Source organism: Rhipicephalus sanguineus, chromosome 1, assembly GCF_013339695.2.
Source record: "Rhipicephalus sanguineus isolate Rsan-2018 chromosome 1, BIME_Rsan_1.4, whole genome shotgun sequence".
NCBI classification, from domain to species: Eukaryota; Metazoa; Arthropoda; class Arachnida; order Ixodida; family Ixodidae; genus Rhipicephalus; species Rhipicephalus sanguineus.
This window is the reverse complement of record NC_051176.1, coordinates 99394605-99415462: the sequence shown is the minus strand read 5'-3', so window position 1 is coordinate 99415462 and position 20858 is coordinate 99394605. Positions and strand designations below refer to the sequence as shown.

At 47.1% G+C, this 20858-nt stretch overlaps 1 protein-coding gene across 1 annotated transcript in view; it reads right to left on the bottom strand.

Annotated features, from left to right (window-relative positions):
- Positions 1-6409: 6409 nt before the first annotated feature.
- The window catches only part of LOC119394384 (uncharacterized), a 38532-nt gene continuing 24083 nt past the window's right edge, over positions 6410-20858 (bottom strand). Inside the window, exons 2-4 of the mRNA XM_037661685.2 lie at positions 12303-12446; positions 8794-9996; positions 6410-6579 (exon numbers count right to left, since the gene is read on the bottom strand). Of these exons, the coding sequence (XP_037517613.1) occupies positions 6410-6579; positions 8794-9996; positions 12303-12446 (1517 nt within the window). The remainder of the gene's footprint in view (positions 6580-8793; positions 9997-12302; positions 12447-20858) is intronic.

Genomic DNA, 20858 nt, shown 5'->3' with positions numbered 1-20858 from the left:
CACGACTGCAGCCCACCATGCAGTCCTATCAGTTGCCGCCCCGTCAATCCCGTCCTGCACCATGGGCGGGCCCTGCCCCAGCGAACCGATGGCGCACACCTGACAACCGCCCCATATGCTTTGCATGCGGTTACGCCGGCCACGTGGCGCGCTATTGCAATCGCGTGCAGCCGCCTAGAGACGTGTCGCCTGCCACCATCCAGTCGAACCGGCCGTATTACGACCCACCTACGCCTCCGTCGCCGCCGTCTCGCCCAGCTGCATCTACCCGCCGTTCACCGTCACCACGACGCCGCTCGCTGTCACCGATGCGGCCACGTTCGGTCCCACGCGACCAGGAAAACTAGTCGTCGCAGTCCACGAGGCAAGGGCTGCGACGCTATCGAACTGCGAAAGCCCTCAGCGAAGACCATCGAACGTGATAGACGTTTTTGTGGACGGTGTTCACGCATCTGCCCTTATCGACACTGGAGCCGCCGTATCTGTTATGGATGCTAAACTAAGCCGCCTGCTACGAAAAGTGACGACACCGCTTTCCGGGCTCTCCCTCCGTACAGCCAGCACCCAAAGTATTCACCCGACGGCGGTATGCACAGCCCGTGTCATCATTCAGGACGCTCTGTACGCCGTCAAATTCATCATAATTTCTTCATGCTCTCACGACATGATCCTAGGATGGGATTTTCTCGCCCGCCACGACGCCGTCATTCATTGCGCACCAGCCGAATTAGAGCTCTCACCATTCTCACATTTGACGCTGGCAAACAGTTCATCGGCTGCTACCAAGGTATTCGTCAAAGACGACATCACAGTTCCTGCGAATTCGTCAACGGCTGTTGTCAGTCTATTGCACCGGTCTCTGCGACGCCGTTGCACTTCTTTCTCCATGTGACCGCGTTTCCACTAGGAAAGGCTTGCTGGTGCCATTTGCGAGCGTGGAAATCACTCAGGGCGACACGGATATTTTTGTGACCAACCCATCCCCGTTCATGGTTACGTTGGTGCGAGGGGAATGTCTCGGCAGAGCGGAACCCCTGGAAGACGCACAACTTATGGGCGCACCGAGTGACACGCACTGCGTACGCTCAGTGCTGTTTCCACATCTGATTCGTCATCCGCTGATGTATTTCGTTCCTCGATTGCTGACAACCTTACGTCGGTCGAGCGTTCCCAGCTTCTATGCCTGTTGGAAGAATTTCGTTCTTCGTTCGATGTCGCGCAAACTCCTCTCGGCCGCACGTCTGCTGTCACCCATTGCATCGACACTGGCGCTCAACCACCACTGCGGCAACGTCCATATCGCGTATCTCCAGCAGAGCGTCGTGTAATTAACGAGCAAGTCGACGACATGCTTCGCCGCGACGTTATTCGACCCTCAAACAGTCCGTGGGCGTCTCCTGTCGTTCTTGTTGCGAAAAAGGACGGCTCTGTGCGGTTCTGTGTGGACTACCGACGACTAAATAAGATCACCCGTAAGGACGTTTATCCCCTACGTCGAATAGACGACGCCATCGACAGCCTGCAAGGAGCAGAATTCTTTTCATCGCTTGATTTGCGCTCAGGGTACTGGCAAGTCCCCATGGCTGATGACGCTCGACCGAAGACAGGCTTTGTCACGCCGGATGGCTTGTACGAATTCAACGTCATGCCGTTTGGGCTGTGTAATGCGCCCGCGACCTTTGAGCGCATGGTGGATACCGTTCTGCGCAACTTGAAATGGCACACGTGCCTGTGTTACCTTGACGACGTGGTAGTTTTCGCCCCGGACTTCTCCACGCATCTTCAACGCCTACGGGATGTGTTGACGCGTTTCAGCGACGCCGGGCTACAACTGAATCTAAAGAAGTGCCGATTTGCAGCACGGCAGCTGACGATACTGGGCTACGTCGTGTCCAAGGACGGAATTCTCCCCGATCCAGCCAAGCTTCGGGCCCTGTCAGAGTTCCCCAAACCTACGTCGGTCAAAGAACTGCGTAGTTTCGTAGGACTATGCTCCTACTTTCGGCGCTTCATCCGCAACTTCGCGACTATTATATCGCCGCTGACGAAGTTCCTTGGCAGCAACGGGCCCCTCAATTCGTGGTCGTCAGAGTGCGATGACGCTTTCGCAAAGCTCCGTAGTTTGCTGACGTCTCCTCCGATACTACGCCACTACGACCCTACGGCCCCTACAGAAGTACACACGGACGCCAGCGGTGTTGGCCTCGGCGCTGTCCTTGCGCAGCGCAAACCTGGGTTCCCAGAATACGTCGTGGCATATGCAAGTCGTACGCTTACTAAAGCTGAGACCAACTATACCGTTACGGAGAAAGAATGCCTGGCAATCATTTGGGCCCTTACGAAGTTCCGACCTTATTTGTATGGTCGCCCATTTGATGTCGTCACCGACCATCATGCACTATGCTGGTTGTCGTCCTTGAAGGATCCCTCAGGCCGTCTCGCCCGGTGGGCACTTCGCCTGCATGACTACGACATCCGTGTGCTGTACCGCAACGGACGCCAGCATGCTGACTCCGACGCCCTGTCCCGCTCTCCCTTGCCTGACGACAATGCCCACAGCTCAGTGTCTCACATAGCTGTAGCTTCAATCGACGTTCACACCATCGCTACCGAACAGCGCAAGGATCAATGGATTGCCTCACTGATATACTTGCTGACCGATCCATCGGCCACACCATCCTCTCGCGCATTGCGTCGTCAAGCCCACCATTTCGCCGTTCGCGACGACCTCCTCCACCGACGCAGTTACGACGGCGACGGTCGTTTCACTCTGATCCGCAGTGTGCACACACTGGGTTATCGAAAACCTACCACCGCATTCGCCAACGGTACTTTTGGCGAGGAATGTACCGCTACGTCCAGAAGTTTGTTCGCTCCTGCATCGATTGTCAGCGCCGCAAAACTTCAACGCACCTGTCGCCGGCAGGTCTGCAACCTCTACCTTGCCCTGACCGGCCGTTTGGGCGCGTTGGCATCGATTTGTACGGGCCACTTCCTCTGACGTCCGCTGGTAACCGCTGGGTCATCGTCGCTGTAGACTACCTCACGCGATACGCTGAAACTGCTGCCCTCCCTGCGGCTACAGCGAGCGATGTGGCCTCCTTCCTGCTCCGCCGATTCATGCTGCGTCACGGTCCACCCCAGGAGCTGCTCAGTGATCGAGGCCGTGTCTTCTTGTCGGAAGTCGTCGAAGCCATTCTCAAAGAGTGCAACGTTGTTCACCGCAAAACTACTGCTTACCATCCGCAGACGAATGGCCTCACCGAACGCTTTAACCGCACGCTCGGCGACGTGCTCTCGATGTACGTCGCCGCTGACCACACAAATTGGGATGCCATTCTGCCCTTTGTTACGTACGCCTACAATACCGCCCCTCAGAGCACTACTGGTTTCTCACCCTTTTTCTTATTGTATGGCAGGCACCCGTCGCACACAATCGACACAATCCTTCCCTACAAGCCGGATAGCTCTGAATGTGCGCCTATTTCTGCCACATCCAGACTTGCTGAGAAGTGTCGTGAGCTCTCCAAGACCTTCACTACGCATAACCAAGAGCGGCAGAAGAGCATTCGTGGTGACACCACCACTTCTACTTCTACGCCACCGTTCCTCCCTGGAGCGCTCGTTTGGCTCTCTGTCCCTACCACTGCAACTGGCCTCTCTTCCAAACTACTGCCCAAATACGCAGGCCCCTACCGTATCGTCGAACGCACATCCCCGGTCAACTACCTGATCGAACCCATAGAACCATCTTCGGACATGCGCCGTCGAGGGCGCGACATTGTCAACGTGGAGCGCCTGAAGCCCTACCACGACCCCCTCATAGTGACAAGTTGCTAGGTCGCCAGGTGGCTCCCTTTTCGTATCTGGGGTAATTGTAGCGAAGCGATCGAACTTGGTAATGGGTCGTCTTCTCGAACACCTTCTAGTGGGTCGCCCACTTCGGCTCTTTTCGAAGAGAACGCAACTCGCGCTGAGAGTCGGCCCCGCCTTGACTGTCGCTGCTGAGTATCGTCGCCGCTAATAAACCTCTCTCTCTCTCTCTCTCTCTCTCTCTCTCTCTCTCTCTCTCTCTCTCTCTATATATATATATATATATATATATATATATATATATATATATATATATATATATATATATATATATATATATATATATATATATATATATATATATATACGGTTGCGCTCTCCAGTGGCTTTAGTGGGTCGTCCTCTTCTGAGCGCCGCTCGCGCTCAGAGTACATGCTTTTGCCTTGACTGTCGCCATCGCGCATTGTCGCTGAATGCCGTCCAATAAACAGCTTAACAAAGGTGGAGGTGCTGGGTATGGGAACGAAGCTCCAGGTATATATCGAGCGATCGATCGCGATAAAGAATATTCGCTTCGACACAATACGGACTAAATTGGTTGCGCTCATTCAGCTTGGCGACACAGCTTTTGTCTCCCGTCTTGTGTCTTCCCAAAACTGATGTCCTGCGGTTGTGAAGCTTGCAAACAGCTTATCATTGCAGGTTACGCCTCGATCGCGGTCCAGGTGCTCGATTGCAACGCGCAGATTGCACTGGCGTAGCCAGGGGGAGTTGGGGGGGGTGGTTCAACTCCCCACTCCCGAAAATTTTCAATACGAACACCCCCTCCCCCCCCCCTCCCCCCCGTCGAAATAAATTATTTTGCTACGCCCCTGGGAGACTGCCCTGGGAGGCTGCTATCGAATGGATCTGGATCTAGCGATATCGCGTTAAGAATGTGTTCACGCGCATGTAACAGGTCTCGTGGCGACCGATGTACAACTCAGACCTTGGTCGAACGCAATTACATATGCCCTTTGTTTTACGATAACGTCCCGTCATATTTATTCTGGAGATACATATGCCACCTCTGTCTTTTATGCACACGTCTGTGTGAGATGATGCTTCATTATACTACCCAGTATTATACGAAGAAATAGCTTTTCCGAAATTCTTTATTCAGACACCGGGCACTTCCTTAAAGAAATGTGTGTGGTTTTTAGGTGCCACCGTGGTATCATACGAGACGCATCCTTGTGGCCACCAGGGGCTTTTAACGAGCACTTTAACTACGTCAGTGTTTCGCATCCCGCCCTTATGGGAAAGCCCCCGCCGTAGACGAGAATCGAACCCAAGCCCTTGAACTTAGCAGCAGTATATACCACAGCCGCGGTGTTTTGTAGCACCATGAGAACTCTTGCGGTAGATCCGGTAACGCAACCGTAATATTATCCTAATAAGAAACATAATTAGGAAAAAAACACTGCTGCGTGCTACGTAAAACGACCGGCGAATTGCAAGTAACCGTATGCTCACTTACTGGGCATCTATGCGCAGTCCTCTTTGTTCTTCTTAGCCAATGAGTATTTTCCCTGGCACATGCGATTAAAAAAACATACTTTGCTTCCTGGCTGCGATTTTTGTGGCTCTAAGTACATCCGTCACGCGAGGATTAGTTTGAAACACGGTTATCGGAGCCACTTTTCTTGCAGCTGCTCGTATGACTGAGCGCTTGCACGTTGCAGGCAAGGCGAGCAAACGAAACTCGGTCGGTTGTGGCGCCGGGCGCTACGGCTTAATATAGTGCCTTACGGTCACCGATGGTGTCACGCACGAATTTACGCAAATGTTTTATAATGCGGAAGCCTTAGATGCCTAATCAAACGCGAAAAGTGACCTTCAGCGTAGGTGGCGTCAATGTTAGTGATGCAAAAATCACCATTACGTGATGACGTCACCATGGCGCCACATAACGTGGCATTACATTGTGACGTCATCACATGACATCGTCGCCTGTTCAAAGGTAGGCCGATCACGGAGGCAGTACAAGGCCAGGTGAAGTGCACAAAGCTTGCCATGTCGCCGATCCTGGAGACACTGCAAAACCTCGTTAGGGGCAGAAAGCTTTAGAAGGGGGGCGGAGGAGGATCAATACATTGACTGAGTAGAAAAAGATGTATTTCGCCGTCGAGTCGTCTTAGGCAAATGCATAAGGGACCCTGCGAGTTTTTGCACGTCCTCACGCGCGCCGCGTTAAGTCCAATGACGGGTACGTAAACAGAAGGAGAGCAGTCATCAACAAGAGCAGCAATCGTTTCGAGATGGTATTAGTGCAAGGTAGCCAATCAGGCTCGATACTAGTTAATTGCCCTCTCTTCCATTTTCTTTCTTTCTCTCTTTCTTTATTTCTTTCTTTCTCTCTTTCTTTCTTTCTTTCTTTCTTTCTTTCTCTCTTTCTTTCTTTCTTTCTTTCTTTCTTTCTTTCTTTCTTTCTTTCTTTCTTTCTTTCTGCTGTTTTTGTATAAATTACGCTGGTACCACTTCCATAAACTTATCCGCTTGTTTCACAGCTGCCCTGGCAGTGTAATGAAGAAAAAATAAAGGAGTACAGCGTACGTTATTTTTGCCCAATATGGGTTTCATTCAATTTTTTGACGTTGTCAAGGCGCTTTTGTGCACGCCTCTCGAAGAAGGCTAAGATGAACAGCATGATGGCGAAGACGAAGCAGAAAGCTGACAGGGTTCTGTACAGATTATCGTATGATCCCATGGTATCCCGAAACAGACCTGCGTTTGAGAAGGTGAAATGGAATACATTGCTAACACAACAATTCATCTCGTACATGTGGGAAATGAACGTTCAGTACTTTCACGGCAAGACACGAAATATTACCTACATAACAGGATGCTCCAGCCGACTTTTGCCAAAGTTTAAACATACTTTAGTAAGAGGCAAGTAATTTTCTATTGAGGAAGGCATGGCATTTTCGTGTTCTACTTAACTGTTAAATGGTGCAAGACTACATAACGGACTTGACAGGTAGTGTTAAAGCCAAAAATTCCATTATTAATTTATACAGCGTTCGCTAAAACACCGAATTAAGCTCCTACTAACTTCAAACTCGTTACGAAATTATTTCGTCTGCGACTGGAAAGTCCGCGAGATATGAAGAAAGGTTGGGCAGGCTATGCTAACCGTAGGTATCGGTGTGCGCGAAAGTTTCATGAGCGAGCAAGGCGAAATGGCACATCTTGACAGGGGCCGCGCAGCTGATTACATGCCAAATGCATATTTCAGGCAAGATGGCAAACCTCTCAGAGCACGTGGATGATTGTTAGATGCGTAAATCCGTGTAAAATCAAAAACCACGATTTTCTCGACCTTATATGGGAACCACATTGCAAATGCAAGAGACGAGGACTAAACATTTACACGCAACAAAGGCGCGGATACCTGACCTACAAATTGTGCGTCGGCACGATCTGTAGCATGCTTACGATTGCAGTCTTATTGTTAAGGTATCTCCTATGCAGTAGGACAGAGGTTTCACATTGCCATTGAGAATGTAATTCAATGTTGTCGTTTGTGAGCTATTAGGCAAGGCAGCACCACTCAAAAGCATGGTCGTGGAAGTTATGGAGGGTTCACAAAATAAGCTCCACTTTAAAAGCACGTGACATTCCCCATTGCGCACCGCAACAGCTCAGTTCTCTCGAACGTGCCGCGTGCATGAATGATGATCACATTCAAACGATGGTGCGCTACCTGATCTATTTAAAGCTACCATGAGCTGCTGCGAGTGGAACACATCGCTACCTTACATACACCGTAGTATAGTTAAGTTGGTGATATTCATCGTAGAAAAAGAGCCAGGCCTGCACGGAACACGCAGCGCAGTCACAGCAAAAGCTGGAAGAGCGGCCTTTCTAGAGCCCGTTGTAAATTCTCTTCGGGCAACTAATACAAGTATACTTACCAGGTGCCCACTACGCCGTAAATTATCATAATTTTTGGGAAGTAGGGAAGCACCTATTATGCAATTATTCGTCATTCTGCGGAGAAGCGAAGTACCCGCTACAGATCTGTAAGGCATTAGGTGCACTTTGTTGACACCGCATGTGGCTGATGACGATGAAGAATTGTGGCTGAGCCCTTTGCAATGGGTGGGAAGCTTTAAACTACGCACTCGTTCGGCAATTCGCATTGTGTGATGCCAGAATGTTATTTTACTCTTCTACCACGCTACATTACATATGTTAACCTGATTCCTTGGCCAACATGACACCTGTACAGGGTCTTTTTGCGAAGGAGTTCCAAGCACCGGCGTGGCTTTGTGGTAGAATGCTCGACTGCCACGAAGAAGGCCCGGGTTGAAATCCCATTGGATCCTAGATATCTTTTTCTCACTTCGCGCGATAGCTGTTACGGACACCGGCGGCGGCGGCGGCGGACAACTACACCACCAAAATCAGCTGCTGTTGTGATCTCATAACAGCTTTCGCTGTAAAATAGAAAAAAGCCACGTCATTGTGTGAAACTACTTCGTGGAAAAAAACAATTCCTATAGAAAAAAACACCGCTACTTCGCAAAATGATGAATTTTGGCGCTGTGGGCACTTCGCAATTGTACTTGCAGTAGGCATCTCGCGCACGCACGCTCCTTTCCTCACGGGACGGTGGAGGTGTCCACCAAGAAGCGAAGCGTGTCAAGCGAATCAGAAGGCGGTGCTTACGGGGCCCGACTACGCTATCGCGTTCAACTCTTGAAGGCCAAGCTCATCCGTCCTGCAAGTTTTTTTCTGTTATGTAGACTGCCAATGCGTTGTCTGCTTGCAACTGCGCTTTCAACTAAAGCATTGATTTGAAGTAGTACGAAGGGATCTGCAGTGATACGATTCCCACCTCTGCAGATGCCGTCGTACTAGGATACCAAATGTTAACTATTATGCCTAATTTTTTTTCTAGTGAATCCACCCTAACACGTGAACAAGTAATCTTACCTATAAGTAGTGACCCTCCTAAAGAGAACGGTACCATGGCAACGCCTGCGAGGCCCCAGCAGAAAGGCAACATCTGGACGCCAAGGTGGTCACTCAACAACACAGGCTTCAACACCACGACGCACCCAGACGAGCAGCCCATGGTCAAAGACGTCACCAAGACGAGCGTGAAGCTGTGGACGTGTGGCATAACAACCAGGGATATTGCTGCGACTGTTAAGCTTAGCGCAACGAGGAGGCTTCGACGAAGTCTCGCACTTTCCCAGAGAAAGGGAACCGATAGCCGTCCTACCAGTTGAGCTGCGGCTACGTACGTGATGATAGGTTCAGCCTGACTCCTCTCAGTACCTTTGTCTATGGCGTAGTCTAGCACGGTCATTTCAAAAGTGTCTGTAGTGTACTCATTAGCTGTGAAGGCCGCCACGAGGAGGTACAAAAGTGGATTTCTTAAAAGATCCCGGGTATTGGTGGATTCACTCTTTGAAGACGCACCTTTGTTAACGTTGGACTCTTTTGTTTCTATCGCAGGAGGATTTTTTCCCAGTTCAAGCAAACCGTTCAAGTCATTGCCCTGGTTTTCATCGCAAGACGACAAAGCTGTATCTTTTCGCCTGTCCTCGCTTGCCCCGAATACGATAGCGACTGGTGCCTTCGGGATGAGGCCATCGTTATGCTCTTCAAAGCTTTTTCTAGAAACACGCGCCGTATCAGATGAAACGACGGGAGCATGGTTCGTTCGCTTGTGAACACTTCCTTGATTTCCCGTCGTACCATTCTGGGCATGACGAAATGTGCCGCCACCTTCCTGCCAAGCTTCTTTTGGAGACATTTGTCTGTAGATGACGAGTGAGGCTTTTTGCTTCTTACATGCCACTACAACGCATTCCCCTTTCGTGCCGTAGCCTTTGTGCAAAGTGTGTGCCAAGGCCTCACGCCTTTGTTTTTTTGTGCACCAGCAGGTAACAGGTCGCGGATTGTTCATGAGCATGGCAAGAGGCAGAGTATGCAGTGTGATAGCTGACAACAGGAGCAGTGTACCACTCAAGTTGTACAATCGTATGAGTGCCGAAAGGGCGAGAGGGAAAGCGAGTGGCGCCAACGTCATTCCGGTGTACTTGAATCCGCTTGCAGTACCCCTGTACTTGTCGAAATACACCATAGCGTAGATGGACAATGAGAGCACGATCATTCCATACCCGACCCCTGAAAAGAGTAGAGAGCAATGCATGATGCTGGTGACTTGCAAAACGATCAATCTATACCATTTATCCTCGCGTGGTCAAGACTGAAAAAAAAAACAGAAAATAATGGGGTATCACTTGTCAAAACATGCGCATATTACATGTCCCAGCTTACTCGGGTCAAACTAATCGAGAAAAGAGGCAATGTAACGCATACATGGGGACAACAGTGTTTTCTTAGCTCGGACTTGCACAAACTCGTGAATGTCCTTGTCAGTACTGATTGCCTTTTTTAGAGAAAAAAAAAACAATTATTCGAAATGTCAGTTACTTGCATGTTAGCCCAAACTCGCTCGTCCAATTGTGCATACCTTTTGAGAGCATGAGGTTCAAACCTTTCCAACTCGCTATAGGTATACAACCTAGTTTTGTTTCTTTCGTCTTCTAATTTTGTACCGCAAAACGATAATAGCGGTGGGAAGCCGGATCACGTGCGTGACAGCACTACTTTTTGAAGGGGTTTCAAATGAAACCGCAGCACACGGCTCTAGCATACAGCGGCCAGCGGCCGTCTGCTTGTACCAGAAGGAAGCGACTGCATGTCGCATCCTCGCGGTCGCCAAGTAAGCGACGGAGCATTGTTCTGGCCCTAAGTCCCATTTGGGGTCACTGCTGATGGTTCAGTTCGTATCGTTGTTGGATCTTTGCGTAACAACTTTTAAACTGAGAAATAGACGAAATGAAGCGAGCTAGAAACAATTGGACATGCTGCTTTTAAATGTTATACACATACATGAATGCGAGCTTAAGCATTTGCGCAATCAGTTAATAATTTGCGTCATGAATTTTTCTATTTACGTTATCAATCCTGACAGAGAAATACGGCAGTCTGCGCAAGATAGTCGCTAGCAAAACATATTTGGTCCCATTGTCGTATGTCTTTGTTTTTTGTTTTTTTTTCTTTGGCCAGAGATAATTGGGACATAGCGTATACTCTGTGAGGTTCCGCGTACCTGCACGGAACACTGGCCTCTCTGAAATTGCACTGAAATCGCTCTTCTTTTCGAGCGCTATGTATTGGACACGTTTCCAAATATATGCTAGCTATGTTCAAGCCCACATCTGATTCTTTATTGAGACTGAAGCAAAAAAGCAAATAAAGAGAGCTTGAAGCATGTCAGCTTGCTAGATTCTGATCATTGAAAAGTATTTAGGGACCAGTTAGTTTCGGGAGGGTTAATATTGCAGAATTGCAGTATGTCAACGTATCCTATCCTTCGAAATCATGCACTTTTGTTCACATAGTCGACTACGTTTTTATTGCCCGTTCAACGAATTCGTCCCGCACATGACATCCAGTTCTCTCGCAAGTAGTTCTGTTTTCGAATTTTTTTTGTCGCTTTCAGAAAGACGTCTCAAGCCGACATCAAGTGTACGCAAAAAGTTTTCAAGATAGTGCATCAGCATTTACCTCTTTTCGTTTGTTCAGAATATGAATAATTTTGTTAGTTCTATTTGGCAATAATACATAAGAACAACCACATGGAAAAGTAAAGTAAAGCTGGTAACTATCACCAGTAGAGGCAGCGCATGTTACTAAGCAAGGTAGGGTGCCTCATGATAGCGTGTTACAAGATATTTATGAGGCCATTAAAAGTGTAGCAGCACAAAGCATAAAACAGGCCTTAACGCATAAAAAAAGCTATTTTAAACGCTCATCTAATTGATTTGGAGGACGTTTCATTTACCGGATACCTTGTAAAGTCCGTCTGCATCGTAAAACACCTCGTTGTTTCATGTTGCCTGCCGCTCACCACATTTTGCTGCGATCGAAGCGGCCACTTTCTTTTAGTTCGTTGATTATTACTGTTGTACGTATACGTACATACGCACAGCCCCAAGTTATATCACCGCAAGAACGGTACCGTCATACTGTATAATCAGAAACTGTCATTCTTATGTGCAAATATGAGTTCGCTTCTAGCAGTCAAGAAAACGAAATCGGGATCTTCTTTCCTGGCTTAATGGAATACTTCATCTTTGCAGTGATTCCTATGTCTAGCATCAAACAAGTAAGATTAATATTTTTAAACTTCTCTAGATTGTGACAGACAAGAAGCCCGTGCAAACATAGAACAGACTCCGCTGTAGCTAACTCCACTTCAGCGACTTCAGGATTTTGAAAGGTCAAACAGCAGCTGACTGTAATTCAAAGGTTTCGCGAATAATGACTCCAATGCGCGATAAAAACATCGCTTCCCGATAGTTGTAAATTTGTTCATTGCAAAATTCAACAACAATCTACTTTAGTGAAGGCATTCGCCTTACCGGCAATAACACCCAACGTAATTGTCATCCAAACAATCGTGGGTGCGAACGCTGACGCCACCAGAGCTGTGAAGTTCAGTAGACACCCTGAGACAGTAATTTGGTAGGTTGACAGCTTCTTCTGGAGTAGGCTGACGAGCAGACCTTCAAAATAGGAGACAAGAATTTACGGCGCGCTTTAAAATCAGTTCATAATTTCGCGCATGATCTGCATAGTCATTGCAGAGATCTGCACAGAATTATCTGCGTAGCCAATGTTCTTCAAGAAATTTTGTTATATACATCTTAACTTATTCGCTGGCATGCAACACAATAATTCTTTCAAAACGAGCTTTTATTTTGTCAGCAAACTAAAAGGCGAAGTGCCTCCATCATGTATACATAATAGGTACTTCTCGCATAATATTACACTCAATGCCAGCTTAAGGAAGTCGTATGGCCCATGGGGAGCAGCTACGAAGCACCAAGCATATCGATGTTCAGTGACCAAGCAGTACCAAGCTGACATCATTGCTTGGATCTAAAAAATTCGGCAGATCCCACGCACTGTGGGAATCGATGTAATGCGAAGCAGCCAGCAAAGAGCTGCATACATCGCATTGTTTGTATTTGAGCCAAACGAAATCATTCATGCTATGGCATATAGTCCACCATATAGCGCATGTTTGCCATGCACGTATGCATGCACAATTTAGTGTACACCATGCCAATAAAACGCATATTCTGGGTACATAAATGCATGACCTGTCGTTTATGTTCATCACGCACTCGTGTCATGCCATACCAATTTTGGTATATATCACGTTAACAAAACGGCCGGAAGCGCACCATGACAGTGGCATGTAAATCATACCGTACATGACATGCATAACATGATTCGTATGTAAAGACCTCTCATTTATGTTCGTCATAGAGTCACATCGCGCAATACCAATTTTGGTGTATATCAAAGGAGCGAAATGGCCGCGAGTGCACCATGAGTAGAGCATGTAAATCATGCCATACATGACATGAATATTATGGTTTTTCATGTTACCACCTGTCACTAATGTTCATCATACAGTCACATCGCGCAATACCAGTTTTGGTGTATATCAAGCTATCAAAACGGCCGCGAATGCACCATGAGCGTGGCATGTAAGTCATGACACACATTGCATGCATGTCATAGGTTTCATGTTAGTTTTTTATGTTCTTCATACAGTCACATCGCGCAATACCAATTTTGGTGCATACCAATCTAGCGAAACGGCCACGTGTGCGCCATGAGCATGGCATGTAAATCACGTCGTACATTTCATGCATGTCATGATTATCATTTTACCACCTTTCATTTACGTTCGTCATACAGTGGCGTCGCGCAATACCAATTTTGGTGTGTACCAAGCTAGCGAAACGGCCAGGAATGCACAATCAGCGCGGCATGTAAATCATGACATACGTAACCTACATGTCATGATTTTCATGTTACCACCTCTCATTTACGTTCGGCATGCAGTCGCGTCGCGCAATACCAATTTTGGTGTGTCAAGCAAGCGAAACGGCACGAGTGCGTCATGAGCATGACATGTAAATCATGTCGTGCATGTCATGCATGTCATGATTTTCATGTTACCACGTCTCATTTACCGTCGTCGTACAATCGCTTCGCGCAATAGCAATTTTGGTGTACATCGAGCTAGCGAAGCGGCCGCGAATGCATCATGAGCGTGGCAATTAAATCATGACATACATGACATGCATGTCATGGTTTTCATCTTACCAACTGTCATTCATGTTCTTCATACAGTCACATCGCGCAATACCAATTTTGGTGTATATCAATCTACTGAAACTGCCGCTAGCGCATCATGAGCGTGGCATGTAAATCAGGTCGTAGATGACTTGCATGTCATGATTTTCATGTTACCACGTCTCACTCACGCTCGTCATACAGTCGTGTCGCGTAACACCAATTTTGGTGTATACCACGCAAGCGACACGGACGCGAATGCACCATGAGCGTGGCATGTAAATTATGACATACATGACATGCATGTCATGGTTTTTATCTTACCAACTGTCATTCATATTCTTCATACAGTCACATCGCGCAATACCAATTTTGGTGTATATCAATCTACTGAAACTGCCGCTAGCGCATCATGAGCGTGGCATGTAAATCAGGTCGTACATGACTTGCATGTCATGATTTTCATGTTACCACGTGTCAGTTATGTTCGTCAAACAGAAATGTCTCGTCATACCAGTTTTCGTATGTATTCCTTCATTTAAACGGGCGCGAGCGCCCCGAGACCATATCATGTAAATCATGCTGCACATGACATGCGCGTCATGATTTGCATGTTAGGACCTGTCATTATGTTCGTCATGAACTCTTGTCACGCCGTACCAATTTTGGTATATATGAAATTAACGGAACGGCCGCAAGAGCCCAAAGGCCGTGGAATGTAAATCATGCTGTTCATGACATGCGTGTGATGATTTTCTTGATATGACCTGTCATTTATGTTCGTGATAAGGCCATGTTATGACACACCAATTTTGGTATACATCCGATTAACAAAACGGCCAGGAGAGCACAAAGTCGTAGGCGGCTAGCTATATAGATAGATAGATAGATAGATAGATAGATAGATAGATAGATAGATAGATAGATAGATAGATAGATAGATAGATAGATAGATAGATAGATAGATAGATAGATAGATAGATAGATAGATAGATAGATAGATAGATACGCTCAAAGTCGCAGAAGTTCGCTAAGAAATGCTTCGCATTTAATAACAAAACTTTGGGCACACAGGAGGGCATAAACAAGGAAATGGACGCAGCGATTCGTTCGTAGCGTTTGTGTGTCGCACAGAATATTATCTTGGAAATATCCCTTTCTATGTGCAGCCGTCAGCGCGTTTAACACGAACGCTTCGTAGCGCGACCTGAAATGGTTTGATTGACGCCAGCGCCGCGTAGCTTTGGGTTCTGTTGCCTAGATGTTACTAAGACATACTATCCAAGCATACCGAGGTATTATCTCGGCAACAGCGCCCAGCACTTCGCGGCTGGCATCAGTCAAACCTGTCCAGGCAGGCTGCGGAGCGTTCGTGTTAAGCATGTTGACGGCTGTACGTTGCCGTAGCGTATATTGTCTTTACATATATGGGATCTATGCCACATTTTACCCTTAAACCTGTTGACGTGTGGACTAAGCTCATGACACGAAAGACTATGTTGCTGAGGCGAGCCATCCACGTAAGCCATGGGTGAAGGTCTGTTGTAGTACGTCTGGCAGAGCATTCTGTAATCGTTTGTACTCGCATTTAGTAAGCGGGATACGTAGCTAAACGACGTATACGGTCTACACTTACTTGCTAGGACAGACCATCTGTTTCTTTTTATTTTTTATTGTGATAGCAATTATATAAACAGTCTCGACGGGTTTTTGCCGTCGCCGTCATGTCCTTCCGGTATGAAGTCCAAATTGATAAGATCCACCCGCGCATTGTTGGTCTACCGCGGGTAAAAGCGCGCGAGCGGGGGCGACGAACGCGGCCGAATCAGAGATCAAACGAGCCGGCCCGTTTCCGTCGCTCGGGCGGTGCATGCGATAACATCACCCCGCTCGGGAGACCTGCAGTCGAAGCAGACAGGAAACGCCCCGCCGTCTTTAACGACCATGGAAAAAGACGCGAGGTGGGGAGCGGGGTGGGGTGTTGTCGCGCGAGTAGCCACTACTTTGAAGTTTGGATCTAAGGGCGCAGTCGCGATCGCTGGCGCGCGAGCGATCACGAAAGCCATCACAGCGGGCGGCTCGTATACCCTTCTACGTGCTGCGCTCTCAACGCGAAGTTACTATGCGGAGAGCATCTCCGTGGAGCGGCCGTATTCTCTTAAACCAGCGTTTTGTAGTTACGCGAGATCGGATACAAAACAGTAAGCTGCCAGCCTCACTTCGTGTAACACTACAATTTGTCGCTATCGCATTCATTGCTTCGCCCTTGCGATGAAACTGTGATTTATTTTTAATTGAAACGACGTGTAGGCGAGGTTGGCGCCTTTATTTCGGTACTGGCTACTCCTTCTCACTTAACAAACGGAATATAATATACAGAAAAATGGAACTAGCAGCAAATATGTCACACTGTACAACACGAAATGCGGAAACACAACACACTGCAACAGTGTGTGAGTCACGAAGGTTCAAGCACGATTTTAGGTAAAGTAGTAACTCGAAGCACGTTGCAATGGGCTCCGAGTTTTCCCCTAAGTGTGAAACAGCCTGTAAACGCATAGTCAAGTATTTTGCATAGTTTTACATACACCGATGAACACAGAAGACAATCGCACACATGGTAACATGCACGATCACACACATCTGAAGACATAAATACATTTGTGTCACTCATCTGGATTTCAGTATAAACTGAAGCTTAATATTTCCAGAGAGTATTTGTTTCCTCGTGGAAATTTTTTGAGGCGACAAGCGCTATTTTCTGAACACCGGCTGTTCGCCATAGACTAAGTATTTTCTTCGAGTGATTTGTCTTCACTTTAAATGTACCCAATTTGCTCGTAATACACTTTGTGCTAAATCATATTTCGCGCACTCCAGCAGCACATGGGGCACATATTCATCTGGGTGGCCGCGAGAACACTGCGAACTAATAATAATATTTTTTTGCTGTTTTACGTGCCAGAACCATGATATTATTATAAGGCACGCCGTAGTGGACGGCTCCGGAAATGTCGACCCCTGGGGTTCTTTGACGTGCACTGACATCGCACAACACACCGACCTCTAGCATTTCGCCTCCATCGAAATGCGACCGCCGCGGCGGGGTTTAAACTCGTGACCTTCGGGCCAGCAGCTCAGCACCATAACCACCATAGGCGTATCTACCAGGGGGGGGGGACGCTAGCCCCCCAACTGAGAAAAGTTGGGGGGGGGGGGGCGGAGCCTCCCCCACTTTCGACAGTGTTCACTGTCGGCTGCACACTGGGAAACCATGAACTGAGGCGAACTTTTGCTTCGGTACTGGCTACTGGTAAAATAAAAATTTGGGGGACGCTTAAGCTTCGCCTTTAAGAGTTGAACGCGATAGCAATATCCTGCCCCTATACTTCGAACACAACGAGTGTTTAATAGAATGCGCGCAATAAGGTGTGTGCCTTAATTATGTAATGGGTAGCATGCTTTAAACAAGGAGCAGTTATGCGCGAGAAACTTTTTCTAAGTTGCAATGCACCCACTACGTGGTCTTAAGGGAATACGCGCAGTAATGTGTGTGCCTTTTGTAATGGGTGGCTGTCTTTAAACCACCAAGTCGTTGTGATATTGACGTGGTGTGACGCCCGATGGCAATGTACGCTTGTACCACGCAATATTACTGCCATATTACATCTCGTACTGTGACACCTGTATACATGACGCGTATTTTTGGGAAGCATCAAAGTTACTTTCAGTGCAGCTCCAAGCAGAGGCATGGCTGTGTGGTAGAACACCTGCTTGCCACGCAGACGGCCTGGGTTCGATTCTCACTCGGACCCAACATTTTTATTATTTTATTTGTAGCTTTTTCGATTTTTCGGTCACGGACAAGATGATGATTTTTCGCTCACAACCAACGGTGCCGGCGCCGACGCCGACGGCGGAATTTCTGCGATACGAGCTCTTTAACGCTATCGCGTTAAAATTTGTCCTGCGCACCTGCTGCGGAGAACGCCTCCCGTGTCTCACGCCCACGCACTGTAGATTCTCTGTGGTGCAGGCCGCCTATAGAACGCCTTGCGCTACAGCATTGCAGAGAATGCTGATTAGGGGCTCTTAACATTAGAGCACTCTGTCATGATTTTATTCTGCTGCGCCTGGCCTGAAATTTACATTTACGACGAGGCAAATACGGGAAGGAACTAGTAAACGTTTCATGGACCGATCAAACGCTCTTCCTCTTTCACGAAATTCATTTTCTTTCATAGGAAAGGAGAGACCCCGTAGTGGAGGCCTCCGGAAATTTCGACCACTTGGGGTGTAACTGAATTTAGGCACGCGCGCCTCAAACATTTTCGCCTCCATCGAAAGTGCGGCCGCCGCAGTCGAGATTCCATCCCGCGATTTGGGTTTTCTGGACAAAGGAGACTGTAGTGACAGCCGGGTTAGTTGGTCTTGAGTCATCTCGAACTGACTTGCGCAAGGCCAAATACAACTCGAACAACAATGAAGCACACAAGCGCAGCGCTGTTCATTTCCCTCCCTCTTTCTCAGCAAGTATGAGTTCACAGAGTTATACACGCGCACAAACAGCTCAACATCGTTATACTATACAAGTGAAAATATTTATTATACTCATGTGAATCCATCTATGAATCCATCAGTAGCCGATGCCAATGTGATTGGCGGGCAGCCTTCTTGAACTACATTCAGAATGAGGCACTGTCCGTCTATTAAAAAAAAAATGTCTGGGTATTGTTCAGCATAGTAAGCGCTGTTTAGTGCACGCACGTCATTTCAACGCCACGAGATTTCACAAATTTATGATGTCGCGTAGCAAGCACGCGATTTTAAGGCACACCGGAAATTTTTGACGAACGGCGCAGAACCAATGATCAAAAATATGCCGTATTGAAAATAGCGTACTTTCTTATTTTTTATGTTGTTGTGCTCGAGTGGTCATTACGCAGTGGACAATTTGGGGGTCATTTGTTGCATCGCGTTATGAGCAGGTGCCGTGTGTATGACCCAGAATATTTCGACCAATCATAAACCGCTAACGACGAATGCGGAAAGAAAAAAAAAGGGAAGGGGGATATTTTTATGTTATAATCACCCGTATTTTTTTTTCAAAGAAAATTTGTGCTTACACCGTTTGCATAGGCTTAATTACTTGCAGGGGCCGGAAGGCCTTCCAAGCAAAGTAGAAAACAGCGCAATACAACGAAGACAATGACCAAACAGATCCGGCGCTGTTCAGCGCTAGTCCTGTTTGGTCTTTCTTGTCTTCTATTATTGCGCTGTTTTCTACTATGAAGTTCGCACACTCCAAACAAAGTTCCAAATACAAATACGAGGAGTTTAAAGAATGTACTACGCCCCTATTACCACGAGTTCTTACTTAAAAAGAACTTGTGGTTGACATGTTAACAATAATACTAATATAACAATAGTAACAATAATAATAACAATGGACCAGAAACACTATTTTGACATGGAGCAAACAAGGCAAAATATAAGATACATAAACCTACGTATCTGCAAGAAAGTGTAGTACTAATTACGGAAAAGGAAATGTACAGTCACTGTTGCCTACATTAAAAAACGCAATTATTAGTGAGCAGCGCGTAGACGTGCGTTAACGAAATTTCATTGAATGATACTAATCTATACTACAGGGGAGGCCGCTACCGGTATCATTGTATTTATTCATAAAGTCAATAAAACTTCTTTTGGGTCTGATTAGTACATGGCTTTTAAGATGAAAACTTCAGCGCAAACCCCGACGGACCACAAAGAATACATGAGACAAGCACTGGCGCTGTGCTGCCAGTGCTTGTCTCATGTATTCTTTGTGGTCCGTCCGGGTTTGCGCTGAAGTTTTCATCAAGCATAAAGTAAAGTGGGGAATTTATAAAAAGCGTTGCTTGCAATGCTATTACACGCATAGCATATATATCTATGGTTGTCCCAGTATATGCTACGCAGGACTGACTGTGCTTTTTCGCTAATGTCATTGAACGCTGCTAACCAAATTTCGTCTCTGTACGCGTATATGAAGAATCACATCAAAGTGAGTACGAATTAAGTTCTCTTTCTCTCTCTCTTTGTATATATGTATATATATATATATATATATATATATATATATATATATATATGTATGTATGTACGGCGGCCTGAGCGAGGGAGGCCAGCGCCCCCACTCGCGAACAAGTTGGTACGCCACTGATAACGACGGTACCATCGCGGCGGACAAAACACTGTGAGGTAGACGCACGCTTTATCCTGCGTAGGAAGTGTCGCGTAAATGCAGTACCAAGCTGCAGGCGGTGCACAAATTTTTCAAATTTTCTAGTTTCGCTCAGATCTGGCGGCTTCGATACTTTTATACGAGGGTCTATTAAATACAAGTCCGACCTTTTAAATTGTTGATCGAACCATTTGTTATTGCTGAGGCTACAGGATATCTGTCTCGGGAGCAGATGGATTTCATTGTGTGAAAAAGGAAGATTAATTGCCTCTACGTTTTTGCACGGTCGTTGTGCAGCTGCGTCCGCTGCAGTATTACCGGGAATGTTGCACTGACCTGGTATCCATTGAAAGGCGATTATGTCGTTCATTGTACTTGCTTCTGTGTGTTCCTTGAGAGTGTCATACAATAACGTAGAGTGTTGAGCAACTAAGGGAGAGCGCCTTGCGAAGCACTAAAAATCACTCTTTTTGGCGCATTTTCTACTGATCTTATAAAGGTGCAACGCACACTCAACTGTGAGCAGTTCTGAAACGGTAGGCGGTGTCACTCGAGACGTCTTAAATTTCTGCTCGAGCACCAAATGTGGCATTGC